The 15,633-nt window shown below is 44.2% G+C and overlaps 1 protein-coding gene across 3 annotated transcripts; it reads left to right on the forward strand.

The window, feature by feature from the left end:
• The first annotated feature begins 1,179 nt into the window (after positions 1-1,179).
• map3k12 (mitogen-activated protein kinase kinase kinase 12) lies at positions 1,180-15,366 on the forward strand. 3 transcript variants are annotated; one of them, XM_029719969.1, is made up of 14 exons: positions 1,181-1,452; positions 5,021-5,583; positions 6,623-6,806; positions 7,040-7,231; positions 7,610-7,768; positions 7,864-8,022; positions 8,233-8,341; positions 8,577-8,686; positions 9,084-9,200; positions 9,480-9,614; positions 9,796-10,507; positions 10,612-10,679; positions 11,838-12,135; positions 14,224-15,366. In XM_029719969.1, the coding sequence occupies exons 2-14, from the start codon at positions 5,082-5,084 to the stop codon at positions 14,389-14,391; spliced, it is 2,913 nt and encodes a 970-aa protein (XP_029575829.1). In that variant the 5' UTR covers positions 1,181-1,452; positions 5,021-5,081; the 3' UTR covers positions 14,392-15,366. The 3 variants fall into 3 exon arrangements, with proteins under 3 accessions (XP_029575831.1, XP_029575829.1, XP_029575830.1); XM_029719970.1 differs by having other exon boundaries at positions 5,021-5,574; XM_029719971.1 differs by lacking the exon at positions 9,480-9,614 and having other exon boundaries at positions 1,180-1,452.
• Positions 15,367-15,633: the final 267 nt, after the last annotated feature.

Here is a 15,633-nt window from a genome sequence, read left to right on the forward strand (position 1 = left end):
CACTATTATTCTACAATGTAGAAAATAGAAAAAAATCAAGGAAAAATCCTTGAATGAGTAGGTGTGTCCAAACTTTTGACTGGTACTGTGTATATATTGTCATAGGCGTCGAAAGGGACAGACCAAGGCGCAGCGGGTATAGTGTTCATCTTCTTTTATTATAGTAATAAAGTGAACACTTAAAAAATAACAAACCGACAATCAACAGTTCCGTAAGGTTCTCAGACTATACAGGAAACAACCACCCACAACCCACAGGAAAAAACAGGCTGCCTAAGTATGGCTTCCAATCAGAGACAACTAACGACACCTGCCTCTGATTGGAAACCATACTCGGCCACACAAAGAAAAACGAACATAGAAAATGAAAATTAGAACATGTCCCCTGGAAACAAACAAACCCCAAAACACACAAAAACAACACCCCCTGCCACGCCCTGACCATACTACAATGACAAATGACCCCTTCACTGGTCAGGACGTGACATATATAATCTAATTAAGATAGATCCGATGTAAGTCAATAGTGCCTAAATTAGCATTTTCCAAATCATGTCCAAATCATCTACAAATAACTTAAATCAGTTACATAGTCATTTTTTAGATACTTTAGAATGATGTGGAGATGATTTGATGGGACAATAAAAAGAGGGACCTTACATCAAAACCTCATCATAGTGAGGATATTTATAGTGAGATGTACAATGCCATTTTATTTGAATATTTGATACTTAGACTTTAACTTAATCACTAGTTAATTTAGTTAATCACTCAACACATTTTTTAAAGATAGATTTTAACATAAGTTACCCCAAAATATTTAATTAAAAAAAAAACATTTGATTAAAAAAGTGTAAACTGTAGCCACTTATTTGCCTTCATAGTTAGTTTTTCTAAGCATGACCATCATCCATATTCCAAATGTTTTACCGAACTTTGCTTTTCTTGTGTCAGCAATTGGACATCGTTCTTGGGGAGGGCTAGTCACCCCACGTTATCCTTCCGTACCTGAACCATTAATTGTGTGTGCAAAACATTTCCAAAGGCATCATCTCAAGCAAAGAACAAAGAAGTCAGTGGAACTCACATGACTCGAAGACAGTTTATGAAACGTTGCTGAAAATATGGAAACCACTGTATAATTTTGTGGGGGCGATATTCGCGCCCCCTTGTGGGTAGCTTGCAACTCCGTGACGTCAATTCAGCACTGGGAAGGAGACAGCTCCCTCCCCCAACCCAGCGCGCGACTCACGTTCCATGGTTCCCCGGTTATTGATAACACAATTTGCCCGCTGGGATTCGTTCTGATAACGTGAACTCGTGGAAAGGGACTTTCACGCAATAAAACGACTGTAAGTCCGGAGAGGAAAAACGACAATTGTTCTTAATTATCGCATGTAGCAAGCTGAACCCATCCCGTACTTGACAACGCGACATCAACCAGGCAGAAAGGTATGGGAATGTCATGCTATCAAGTGTTATAGATCAAATAGGAAATCAGGTATTATGAGATGTTCATGTAGGTTTGCCTTTGCCTCATGCAGTGTACTCTGTTCACATTGTAGCGTACCAGCACGTCAATCTAGGAGAAAATGCATAATCGCTGATTAATGCGAGAGATCATATTTGTGTAGCAGCGTGATAATCTATTACGAAATATGTTTGTGTTGGTGCCAACATTAAGTAAATCTACAGACGATGCGGCAGTTAGACTTGGCATGGATGGACTCGTACGGTTCGGGCTTTAATTCATGCACGTCGACTGTGATGCTAGTGAGTGTCATCATCACATCCTTGGTTATTTAAAGATAGATCTCCCTGCATTTGTGAGCGAAAGTGCTCCTTCCCACTGTGGCCCAGTGTTTTTCCCATTTAACGCTCTCTATTCGCTCGAGCGTCGCGATTCTCATGCGGTGGTGCAGTACAGAGTAAGGGGCTGCCGTATAATGTAAATTGGGTACATGTGGCAGTTCTCTCTCTCTCTTACTTACACACACACACACACACACACGCACGCACGCACGCACGCACGCACACACGCGCGCATGCACACGCTCACAGACGCGCGCGCGCGCACACACACACACACACACACACACCTCAATGGGTTAGTTATGCAATTTCGTCATATTCTACAGAGATACAATGCCATGACTTGTACAGTATTGTAAATGAATAGGTTGCAGCATAACACTGTCAAGCCAAGCATGTAACAGGACCGTATGTTCCATTCAATACATACAGTACCAGAAGAAACATAGTAGCTTACTCATTCTTATTGATTCCAACAGAGTACTATCCATATCCCTAATGTAACACATATATAGGCTTGCCTACCCTATGGTGACACTCCTAAGGGAATTACCCTGAGGATAAAGGTCAGGTTTATTCTGTAGTCAGTGCTATCTTCCTAGTTCATTCATAAAACTATTTCCCATTCCAGATGATTTGGCCCTGATTGACTGCCTCAATCCCGTTCATAGATTCATAAATATTAAAATGCGGTTCACTGAATAATTGAGTCTTTATTGAGGAGAAATTGCATGAAATGGTTGACTTGTTTTCACAGGAGTGTTTTTTTTTAAAGAAAGGTAGAGCAAGATTTTATTGATTCCCTGTAGTCATTTTTTTCTCTCTCTCTCTCCCTCTCTTCTCCCACAAAGTAAGGCCCATCTGTCTGATGTTTCGTCTGTTACAGACAGTCTTTCTGCTGAGTGAACAACACCTATGTAGTTGACTTGATTACAATCATTTCTACTTTACTTAAACTTAAAAAAGGTACCGAATTGTACTTAAAGGCTTCCAAACGCTTGTCACTGTAGTGGTACCTGTAAGCGAAATCCATTGTACCGTTAGTTACAGGCATATATCCTTGCAGTTTGTACACATTTCCCTTTTTAGAGTACCACCACAGTGACAAAGCCGTTTGTTCCTTTTAAGTGACAAAAATGTACCTCTTCTCTATACCAAGCTCCTCATGAGTTCACACCTCTCCGCCATCCCGCTTCGGACACCAGTGTAGCGAATTCGTGGGGGTAGCCTGGGACTCGAACCTGGGTCCAGCAACTATCAAGTCAACACGTTAACCATTACGCTAAGAGGTCCATACCTCTTGACTAGTTTGATCAGCGTTGGGTTAACGTCGCTAAAATATGAATTACAGCTTTTTATTGTCACATGCTTTTATGTAAGCCTTTATAAAGACTTCAGAACTAGCAGCAGACATGCTCAAACTTTAATTGACAACAACAATTAACAACTTTAATTAACAACCATAGACTACTTAAACTGGTACACCACTTTCAATCACAGGTGGCCAAAAATAACTAACTGAAATGCCACCCCGACTCAGCCATGCCTCCTATGATTGTACCTTTATATTCCAAATATCGGGTACAACATTTTTACATTATACTAGATTATCCCCAAATGTATCCTAAAAGGTCCAGAACAGTACCATGTGAGATTATACAGTCATTGATAAAGTATTCAGACCACTTCCAGTTTTCCACATTTTGTTACGGTACAGCCTTATTGAAAAAAATTATCTCATCGATCTACACACAATACCCCATAATGACTAAGCAAAAACAGGTTTTTAGACATTTTTGCAAATGTATTAAAAATAAAAAATACCTTATTTACATAAGTATTCAGACCCTTTGCTATGAGACTCGAAATTGAGCTCAGGTGCATTCTGTTTCGATTGACCATACTTGAGATGTTTCTACAGCTTGATTGGAGTCCACCTGTGGTTAATTCAATTGATTGGACATGATTTGGAAAGGCACACAGCTGTCTATATAAGGTCCCACAGTTGACAGTGCATGCCAGAGCAAAAACCAAGCCATGAGGTCGAAGGAATTGTCTGTAGAGCTCAGAGACAGTATTGTGTCAAGGCACAGATCTGGGGAAGTGTACCAAAACATTTCTGCAGCATTGAAGGTCCCCAAGAAGAATAGCCTCAATCATTATTAAATGGAAGAAGTTTGGAACCACCAAGACTCTTCCTAGAGCTGGCCGCCTGGCCAAACTGATCAATCGGGGGAGAAGAGCCTTGGTCAGGGAGGTGACCAAGAACCCGATGGTCACCTGTGGAGATGGGAGAACTTCCTGAAGGACAACTCCTTCTGCACTCCACCAATCTGCACTCCACCAATCAGGCCTTTGTGGTAGAGTTGCCAGATGGAAGACACTCCTCAGTAAAAGGCACATGACAGTCCGCTTGGAGTTTGCAATGACCTTCCAATGACCCTAAGCACACAGCCAACACAATGCAGGAGTTCCTTCAGGACAACTCTGAATGTCCTTGAGTGGCCCAGGCAGAGCCCGGACTTGAACCCAATCTAACATCTGATGAGAGACCTGAAAATAGCTGTTCAGTGACGCTCCCCATCCAACCTGACAGAGCTTGAGATGATCTGCATAGAAGAATGTGAGAAACTCCCCAAATACAGGTGTGCCAAGCTTGTAGCGTCATACCCAAGTAAGACTCAAGGCTGTAATCGCTGCCAAAGGTGCTTCAACAAAGTACTGAGTAAAGGGTCTGATTACTTATGTAAATGTGATATTTCAGTTTTTCATTTTTAAGACCTGACATTCTTTTTCTTCTTAAAACCTGTTTTTGAGTAATGAAGAAAAAAAAACAATTTAATCAATTTTAGAATAAGGCTGTAACGTAACAAAATGTGGAAAAAGTAAAGTGATCTGAATACTTTCAGAATGCACTGTATGAATACATAAGACATGGCAAAATGTTTATAATTACAGGAAATTAGCTCGCAAAACTGTGGTACGCCACTGACCCTAACCGTACCTTATTTTCTGAGAGTGTATGTATCATACTGACAAGGCCAAACATTCAGAAAACACTGTTTTGAATGAAAACCGAGATACAGGTATATTTCAGCACTGGACAGCTCCAAAACAGCCAAAAGAGCAGGGATTAATGGATTATGCTGATTTATAGTGATTCATTCGATTTTTTATTCCCTATTCATTTTTGTTTCTCCCCATCTAGGCCTCCCCTTCTCCCTCTGTACTCCCATCCATCCTTGGCTACTGTGTTGTGGGACCCCCTGATGAGTGGGACCTGCCTCCATGAGCCCCGCGCCCCCTCCCCCTCTCTCTCAGGCTTCAGCACCCCCATCTCAGAGCCCCCCTTCCGCAGGTTGGATGCAGACACCCCCGCCTGCACCCCAGAGACCGACCTGACCCCCACCCAGTGTGTCCTCCGCAACGTGTTGTCCATCGACACTGGTGGGGCACCAGGGGTGCCAGGCGGGGTTGAGGGGTGCCCCCACACCTGTGGCAGCAGCCCCACCCCTAGTGACGGGCCCCCGGCCCACTTTGACAACAGTGTGCTGAAGTTACACGAGCATGAGGCCTGCCAGTGTGGGGGCGGGGCAGAGGCGGGGCTTAGCTCGGAGGCTGGGGCCGTCCGTAGCCAATCAGACAACATCCGGATGCAGCAAGGAGGTGGAGGGTTCCTGGAGGGCCTGTTTGGCTGCCTGAAACCCGTCTGGACCATGATCGGGAAAGCATACTCCCCCGAACACAAGCATAACCAGGAAGGTGTGTGGAGTGAGTATAACGGCCAGTTCTTTGTCACTTCAGCACAAGGTCTTCTGTGTTTAATAACGACTTTTGTATACTTTTAGGATACTGAATACCTTAACCAATACAGAAATACATGGAGATGTCATGTAGGATACTGAATCTATTGTCAATTGAAATGTTAGTCATTCACTGTGTAAAGGTGTTGAGGTAAATCCGTAACCATGGTGATGCATTATATATCCAATAAAAAGGTTAAACTTCGAGATGCTGCTCCTCCTTGCTACTTTTCATTTTGGAGGGTATTCACTAAAATGGCTTACATTACTCTCTCTTTTTATATCTCTCACTATGCCTTCCTGCCTTCCTGCCACCATCCCCTACTCTCCACCATAATGCGGCTGATGTTACCTTTGCACTAGCCTCATTCACAGTCTGATCTACGGTAGCGGATTCACAGCTGGTTAGCGAGACAACAAGAACAGCTGCCTCTACAGCCGCAGGTCCCTTGAGACCACAAAACTTTAGTGGACCTCATGCAGAATTAATCTGCTTGTGTCTCTTATTCCGCCTACTGGCATCTGTCTTCTCACAGTGACCAAACTCTGTTATTCATCTATCTACTGTACTCTTATGACAGATTCCAGATTGAGGGTTTCCAGTTCCGAGGTAAATAGAAATACTTTAGAAAAAACAGATCCACACCACATTGTATGAGAAGGCAGCTCTTATGACAGATTATGGGAGATGAGAGATTAACTTTGGGGAGATGTGCAGCTGTTTGCCTCTACATGTCTCTCCAACTGCCATCTTACTGTACACTGCACATATTGATCCAATCGTGAGCTATGATGCTATAACGGGGAAAACACCTACTAATGTGTCGATATTAAGTACTTTTCCCATAGGAAAGTCATATATATACGTAGATGTCTTTCCCTTGTGGACCATTAAAATGCAACAGATGATGTCGTTTATATGACACATCTCAGCTGGTTTGCTTAGAGCCGTCTGCCACCCACGGCTTGTCACTTACTGCTTCCTTGTGTTGATGTTGCATTCTTAGAATCCTGGGAGGTTCCATTTGAAGAGATCTCGGACCTGCAATGGGTTGGCAGCGGGGCCCAGGGGGCGGTCTTCTTGGGGAAGTTCCACGGAGAGGATGTGGCCGTCAAGAAAGTCCGGGACATCAAGGAGACGGAGATCAAGCACCTACGCAAACTCAAGCACCCCAACATCATCACCTTCAAGTGAGAAAAACTCCCTGACCCTGACCCCGACCCCAAGAGAACAGTAGAGATGTATATGACGATAGTAGTAGAACGTATAAACATATACCCAACTGTTGGTCCGAGCTATTGTTGCCTAGACCAAGCAAACCATCAAGACTATGACATCATCAGACATTGACTCTATTTTTCTCCTCTTTCTCCTTTGTCCCTCCCTCCCTCCATTCCTTCTTCCCTCCCTCTCTGTCCCCCAGGGGTATCTGCACCCAGGCTCCCTGCTACTGTATCCTGATGGAGTACTGTGCCCAGGGCCAGCTGTACGAGGTGCTGAGAGCAGGCAGGAAGATCACCCCCTCCCTGCTCATAGACTGGGCCATGGGCATCGCCGGGGGCATGAACTACCTGCACCTCCACAAGATCATCCACAGAGACCTCAAGTCCCCCAAGTGAGTCCATGTGCTCGATATTATCAAAACCATCCACCTATGTCAGAGGTGAGCAATCAATTTGGCTCAAGGGCCACATCGCAATTTCCAAATTCAGCGGAGGGCCGTACATATTTTTTTATGACCGATTTGTTAGTCAAAACCAAGTCCGTTCAAGAGTGTCCCGGAGTGTTATTTAACCCGAAACATTATAATTCCACCCGCGGGCTGGATTGAATGGGCTCGCGGACCAAATCCGGTCGGCGGGCTGTATGTCCCCTGGCTTATAGAGATTAGAAGTCTCCAAATTGAATCAATGAGCTCTTTCGAAAAAATATTTTTCTATTTCTGGCTTAAGAACATCTACAATAATAGTGGTTTTCTTTCTATCCTTGTCAGTATGCTGATTACCCATGATGACCTAGTGAAGATCTCTGACTTCGGCACCTCCAAGGAGCTCATTGATAAGAGCATGAAGATGTCCTTCGCTGGTACTGTGGCCTGGATGGCCCCAGAGGTCATTCGGAATGAACCCGTATCGGAGAAGGTGGACATCTGGTAAGTGAAGGATTCCAACTTCTTGGCCATATAAAAGATGACCAATGCAATCCCATCTCAGTGATCACTAATATAAGGAGCGTTGTGAACTGCAGGTCGTTCGGAGTGGTGCTGTGGGAGATGCTGACCGGAGAGGTCCCCTATAAGGATGTGGACTCCTCCGCCATCATCTGGGGGGTGGGCAACAACAGCCTGAACCTCCCTATCCCCGAGAGCTGCCCAGACGGCTTCAAAATCCTCCTGAGGCAGTGCTGGTGAGTGGAGAGGGAGGGAGGGAGGGAGGGAAAGAGAGGGACGGTGGAAAAGAGGAGAGAGAGGTGAGAGGTGGCGGTGGAAATAGATAGCGGGAAATTCTGTCCTTTTAAACCTTTCCCAGATAGACTTGGCTCACGTAGAACCATATTGATTATACAGTAGATATACAAAAGTTGTCTCTGACTGAAAATATCTCCTTGGCTTTTCAGGAACTGTAAACCCAGAAATAGACCCTCTTTCCGTCAGATCCTCCTCCATCTGGATATAGCCTCAGCTGATGTACTCTCCACCCCACAGGAGACATACTTCAAGTCTCAGGTAGCCCACTCTACACTATGTCTCACACAACCTGATGAACTTATACACAAGCAAACACATTCACAGGTGACACATATGAGTGCACAAATATGTGCATGCACGTGTACACTCGCACACATACCCAGTGTGTGTGTGTGTGTGTGTGTGTGTGTGTGTGTGTGTGTGTGTGTGTGTGTGTGTGTGTGTGTGTGTGTGTGTGTGTGTGTGTGTGTGTGTGTGTGTGTGTGTGGCGCAGGCTGAGTGGCGGGAGGAGGTGAAGCAGCACTTTGAGAAGATTAAGTCTGAGGGGACCTGTCTGCACCGACTGGACGAGGAACTGATCAACCGACGCAGAGAGGAGCTAAGGTCTGTACCACGACACTCTGACAGGCAGAGTTACTCTTCTCTTTGAGATGCTGGAAGTGATGCTATGCCAGGATAGTGTAAGAGAAAACCCCCACCCACTAGGCCCAGACTTAATTCATTGAAATGACATGGACACAGCATTGATTCAACCAGTGTGTGTCCAGTGGGCAGTGCCTTGTTATGAGCTGTGAAACTATAATACAGTAATCGCATGGTCATGTCGACAGGGAGTTTCACTAACATCAAATGTCTACAGTTCCTTTTTATCCAATGCCCTTCCTTTATCTATCTTTGAAGACAGAAAAAAGAAAGAGATAGAAAATAATAGTCTCAGGGCACATTTCTTGCATCCTTTCATGCGAAGCATGATGTCATTTGTGCGCTCTTTTCTATTCAGGCACGCTCTGGACATCCGGGAGCACTATGAGAGGAAGCTGGAAAGGACCAACAACCTCTACATGGAGCTCAACGCTGTCATGCTGCAGCTGGAGCTCAAAGAGAAAGAGCTGCAGAAGTAGGTGGCTCTCTCAATCAAAGCACTTCGGTGCTTATTTAGTTGTTTAGCTAATTCTCGGATCATTTGCATAAAGAAAAGTCAAATTTATCACATGAATCATGTCAGCTATTATAGCATATAGACATACTGAACATGCAGTGTTTGAAAATGAGTTGATAAATAGTCTCTGGTAATTGGGGTTATAGAGGATACAAGTCATAGAAATAGAATATGTAGAACAGACTAGTTTCTGGATTTCTTATGCATTCAACATGAATGGTATTGATGTGTTCCTAGGAGAGAGCAGTCTTTAGATAAGAAGTACCCAGGACTGTTCAAGCACCACAGCTCCAGACAGACTAGCTCCTCCAACTCCATGGACAAACTCATCAAGAAGAGAAACGTCCCACAGAAACTGCCCTCTGGAAAGAGGTGAGAGTTCATTCAGAGAGCCAAAAGCATAGGAGACAAGCGTAGTTCTTATGTGAACCCTATAAGGAGGTGGATCATGCAAAACTAAATACTCGATTGAAACCATTATAAATAGCTGAAGATTAGTTATCCAATTATTTCACATCTGACCATCATTTCCTATTCTATTCTGTTCTCATAGGCCAGACATCCTCAAGTCAGAGGTGATCATTCCCAAGATGGATTCCTCCGTGATGCAGGTCACTATCCCCTCCTGCTCCAACAGGGGCTCCACGTCTCCCAGCCGCTCGCGTAGGGTCAAGACCCGCCACCGCAAGCCTGGCAAGGGCAGCAGCGGGGACCTTGCCGGCCTGAAGGCCGCTCAACCCTCTCCCGACGGGGACAACCCTGCCCAGGCCAACAGCTCCAGCACGGGCCCCTCCAAGCAGCTCCAGGACCCCAGCGTGGCCCTGCGGGCCCTGGGCCACGAGCAGCAGCAGAGGCAGCTGTCCTCCTCCAGCCCGGACCTCATCTGCACCACACTGGCGGCTGAGGGTCAAGGGAAAGGAGAACCCACCGTTGGGGGGCTTGAGAGGGGCGGCAGCCTGAGCGCCTCCGCAGGCCTGGGGGGGTCTGAAGGGGGCGCAGGGGGTCTGGATGACCTCACAGAGACCACCCCACGCAGCGACACGCCCAGCGAGGATGCGGCCTCGTTCCCTTTCTCTAGCAGCCCGGACTCGCCATGTGGAAGGGGGGCGGCCGCCGGGAGGGGGTCTGTGCTGGGCGCCCCACGCCTGCCCCACGATGGGGACGATAAGGAAGAGGGAGTGGGTGGTGTGAGGCTACCCCGGGGGGCATCAGGGCATCTCACCCCCTCAGCTATCCTGTACAGGGCGGCCATCGCACGCAAACAGGTACAGTCCCAATGAAAAGCTAGTCATGTTCAATATGTACTCTCTCCTTTCATCTCTGTGAATGTGTTAGCTAACCCATTCTGTTTTCCCTGCTGTGTCCACAGAGGCGTGGCGTGTCTTCAGAGGAGGAGGAGGGGGAGGTTGACAGCGAGGTGGAGTTGCCACGGAGACGGTGAGCAGTGTTGGGGAAGCTACTCGGGAAATATAGTTTACCAAGCTACCGATTACTTCACACTGGTAGAAGTTAAGCAACACTAAAGCTAGAAACGTATAGTTTACTTAATTAAAGTTACTTTGAAAAAGTAGTTCACTACTTTTTTTAAAATCTGAAACGTCATAGACTACAAATTGCAAGAACAGATCACTCTGGACTCGGATGTTAACAGAATGTGTCATTTAGCCTATTAAACACGAAAACTGTGTTTCAAGTGAGAATTACGCAGGTCTGATGCCAAAAAAGAAAGAAAATTCTTGCCTACCCATATTTTATTTTAGCAAAAAAGGTAGTGTGTAATTCCAGTAGTTAGCTACACTGCTATACGTCAAAAGTAATGAAAGCACTACCAAGATTAGAATGTAGTTCAACTACCACCAAGCAACTGCAAAATGTAGTTAAATCACTAGTTGTATTATATGTAGTTCACTACTCCCCAACACTGAAGGTGAGTACAGCATGTTGCTGTACTCCAGTGCCCAAAAAACAGATATAAATGTCTTCTTTTCTCATCTTTGATATCTCCACTAAATGGTTATGTGATATGATTTTAGGAGTCATAGTGTTAGGTACCGTTATATAAAAATAACATTTGTAAAATATTACTATTCTAATCAGAGATTTTGTGTAGCAGGTATAGGTGGTTATTCAATGAATATTCAATATGACTGTTCAGTATGATTGTTCAGTATGACTGTTCTGTATGACTGTTCAATATGACTGTTCAGTATGACTATTTAATATGACTGTTCAGTATGACTATTTAATATGACTGTTCAGTATGACTGTTCTGTATGACTGTTCTGTATGACTGTTCAGTATGACTATTTAATATGACTGTTCAGTATGACTGTTCTGTATGACTGTTCTGTATGACTGTTCAGTATGACTATTTAATATGACTGTTCAGTATGACTATTTAATATGACTGTTCAGTATGACTGTTCTGTATGACTGTTCAGTATGACTATTAAATATGACTTTCAAATGTTTCTATTCAATATGACTATTAAATATGACTATTCAATATTAATCAAATGAATGAATCAAAACTGAAACGAAACTGGATTCCTCTCTTCTTTTATCTCCCTCTTCTCCCTCGTTCATCCTCCCCAGACGTCCGACCAGCATCACCAAGTGCCAGTTGGTGTCTACCTTCAGCTCGGAGAACCTCTCTGTGTCGGATGGCGAAGAGGGTCACACCACCGACCACTCCCACAGCGGCACGCCGGACGTCGTCAGCACCAACACGGACGACCGTCTGGGCGACCGCAGCGATGACCTCCTGTCGCAGGGGTCAGAGATCCCAGCAGACAACACTGACCCGGTGCAGGCCTCTGGCGGGCTGTCTGAGAGGGAGGGAGCCCTGGGCCAGGTCAAAGCCCTGCTGGACGCTTCACAGAATCCTAATGAGGTAACACAATTCTCTCTCTCTGATACTGGATATACGGTGCATTCGGAAAGTATTCAGACCCCTTGACTTTTTAGAAGTTTTTGCAAACGTATTAAATAGAAATAACTGAAATATCACGTTCACATAAGTATTCAGACCCTTTGCTTGGTACTTTGTTGAGTACTTTGTTGAAGCACCTTTGGCAGTGATTACAGCCTCGAGTCCTCTTGGGTATGACGCTACAAGCTTGACACACCTGTATTTGGGGAGTTTCTCCCATTCTTCTCTGCAGATACTCTCAAGATCTGTCAGGTTGGATGGGTGAGCGTCGCTGCACAGCTATTTTCAGGTCTCGCCAGAGATATTCCAGAGAAGTCCGGGCTCTGGCTGGGCCACTCAAGGACATTCAGAGACTTGTCCCAAAGCCACTCCTGCGTTCTCTTGGCTGTGTGCTTAGGGTCGTTGTCCTGTTGGAAAGAGAACCTTCGCCCCAGTCTGAGGTCCAGAGCAGTCTGGAGCACGTTTAGGGATGGTGCCACGTTTCCTCCAGACGTGGCACTTGGCATTTAGTCTAAAAAGTTCAATCTTGGTTTCATCAGACCAGAGAATCTTGTTTCTCATGGTCTGAGAGTCTTTAGGTGCCTTTTGGCAAACTTCAAGCGGGCTGTCATGTGACTTTTACAGAGGAGTGGCTTCCATCTGGCCACTCTACCATAAAGGACTGATTGGTGGAGTGCTACAGAGATGGTTGTCCTTCTGGAAGGTTCTCCCATCTCCACAGAGGAACTCTGGAGCTCTGCTAGAGTGCCCATAGGGTTCTTGGTCACCTCCCTGACAAAGGCCCTTCTACCCCGATTGCTCAGTTTGGCCGGGCGGCCAGCTCTAGGAAGAGTCTTGGTGGTTCCAAACTTCTTCCATTTAAGAATGATGGAGGCCACTGTGTTCTTGGGGACCTTCAATGCTGCAGAATTTTTTTTGGGCACCCTTCCCCAGATCTGTGCCTCGACACAATCCTGTCTCAGAGCTCTATGGACAATTCCTTCGACCTCATGGCTTAGTTTTTGCTCTGACATGCACTGTCAACTGTGGGACATTATATAGACAGGTGTGTGACTTTCCAAATCATGTCCAATCAAATGAATTTACCACAGGTGGACTCCAATGAAATTGTAGAAACATCTCAAGGATGATCATTGGAAACAGGATGCACCTGAGCTCAATTTCGAGTCTCATAGCAAAGGGTCTGAATACATATGTAAATAAGGTCTTTATTTAGGGTTTTATATATTTGCAAAAAATATTAAAAACCTGTTTTCGCTTTGTAATTATGGGGTAATGTGTGTAGATTGATTAGGAAAAAAAGTAAATTTAATCCATTTTAGAATAAGACTAACGTAACAAAATGTGGAAAAGGTCATGGGGTCTGAATACTTTCTGAATGCACTGTATACCTTGTGTTATTTTTAATTACAGTGAAGAAAAATATAAACGCAACATGCAACAATTTGTTACAGTTTATATGAGGAAATCTGTCAATTTAAATAAATTCATTAGGCACTAATGAATGGATTTCACATGACTGGGAGTAGAGATATTCATCTGTTGGTCACATATACCTTCAAAGAAACGGGCCTCAGGATCTCATCACGGTATTTCTGAGCATTGAAATAGTCAACGATAAAATGTAATTGTGTTCGTTGTGCATAGCTTATGCCTTACACCATAATCCCACTGCCACCATGGGGCACTCTGTTCACAATGTTGACAACAACAAACTACTCGCCCACATGACGCCAGATACGTGGTCTGTAGTTGGCAAAGGAGAAATGCTCACTAACAGGGATGTAAACAAATTTGTGACCATAATTAGAGAGGAATAAGCTTTTTGTGCACATGGAAAATGATATTTTATTTCAGCTCATGTAACATGGGACCAACACTTTACATGTTGCGTTTATATTTTTGTTCAGTGTAGTTTCTGTTCCCCACCACTAGTTCTAATCTCCACTACTTCCATGGATGAGAACCATTAACACCTCCCATAACTCTGAGGTTTCAGTTGTTATCTTCAACCTCTAGTATAATGTTTCTCTTCTCTCTCTACCTCAGAGTCGGGCCCTGTGCGACGACTCGGACTGCGACAGCGCTGAGCTTGACCAGTCAGGAAGTGGGGAGCCCAGTCGTCCACCCAGCGCTGGGGCCTGGCCACCTCCATCAGGGTATCCCTCTGGGCCCCAACAAGGGTCTCCTCAGGGGCCCCAGACAGGGCCTCCATAGAGCCAACACACTGGACACTATAGAACTACAGCTACCTTACAGTAAACAACCATCACAGAGCCTACCTACGCCAGTATCTAAAGCAGGACTTCACTGAATGTGATGAGTGGTCACATCAACTGAGCTCAGGCTATGACAAGTTAACTACCAGTGTCTCGTGCAGCAATTTGGGTTTGTTAGTTAGCATATCTTCATAAGATAACACAGATGATTTGTTATAAACTGACAGCAGTTGTTAGGACAGCTTGTGATATGACTTGTTTAGATTTCATTTTATAGAGAGTTTAGGTCAAGTGTTAATACAGGTACCTTTAGACACTGCTCCAGTTCAGCAAAAAACCCGTGCACACCGACAGACATGCGCACACACTGTCCCCTTGCCAACTGGTACTTTACCATCACAGCTCTTGGAGGAGCCTAATGTCCAATTCACTCATTTCTCCCATGCAAATAAATAAATGTAGATATTCACATATCACATTACAAAAATAATATATTTTACATGCAAGATAAGAACTGATGTATAAAAAATAAAGCAGTATGCAGCCCAATTAACAAATGCATGACTACACGTTTATATTAAGTTTTGGATGTGTCCGTTTTATATTTTGTGAGAAGGTTTACACTTTTTTACCCTGAAAGTATTAATTTCCATAAGATTTTTTGTTAATGAATTGAGGTTGGCACTTAAAAGGTTATGTCAAAGGTGAATGAATAGCTCAGTAAAATGTTTGAACTTTCATGGATAGGTCCCTCAGCTGGTAATGTTAAAGTCATACTTTTATCTTAACTCTCCTACCACAGAGTTTTGAATACACAACCCTTTAAAAGATCAGAGATACTAGCCAGAACCAAGATAGAATACTGCTCTCTGGTGGTAGTAGTGGAATAGTAAGTATCCTTTGAATTTCAAAAGGTTTTGTTTTTATACAGCATTGCACATTGTACTGTAACATAGGAATTATATCAAAATACGAGCAAAAAAATAAATACTGTATTGGTAAATCTTCTGAGGTGTGACTGGTGTGTTCTATTGTGAACATGTAAACTTCTTATAGAACTTAGGTGAGGCCCCTGTATGACAAAAGTAAAATACAGTTGAAAAAGAAAACCAAACTGAAATGTGCAGTATAACTGCTTTGTTCCATTCTCAGTCAGTGGGCTCAGGCAGTTGTTTTAATCCCATTTAATTTCTACATTAGTAGTAGGAAAGTTCGTCGTATTTTTACCCCAGGAAAAATG

The sequence above is a fragment of the Salmo trutta genome, chromosome 28 (assembly GCF_901001165.1).
Source record: "Salmo trutta chromosome 28, fSalTru1.1, whole genome shotgun sequence".
Taxonomy (NCBI): domain Eukaryota; kingdom Metazoa; phylum Chordata; class Actinopteri; order Salmoniformes; family Salmonidae; genus Salmo; species Salmo trutta.

Excerpts from the sequence above, each read along its gene's own strand:
- map3k12 (XM_029719969.1), top strand. The coding sequence starts at position 5,082 with ATGAGTGGGACCTGCCTCCATGAGCCCCGCGCCCCCTCCCCCTCTCTC. Across the intron at positions 8,023-8,232 it reads ATCCTCCTGAGGCAGTGCTG|GAACTGTAAACCCAGAAATA; the intron begins GTGAGTGGAGAG and ends TTGGCTTTTCAG. Across the intron at positions 8,687-9,083 it reads CGACGCAGAGAGGAGCTAAG|GCACGCTCTGGACATCCGGG; the intron begins GTCTGTACCACG and ends TTTTCTATTCAG.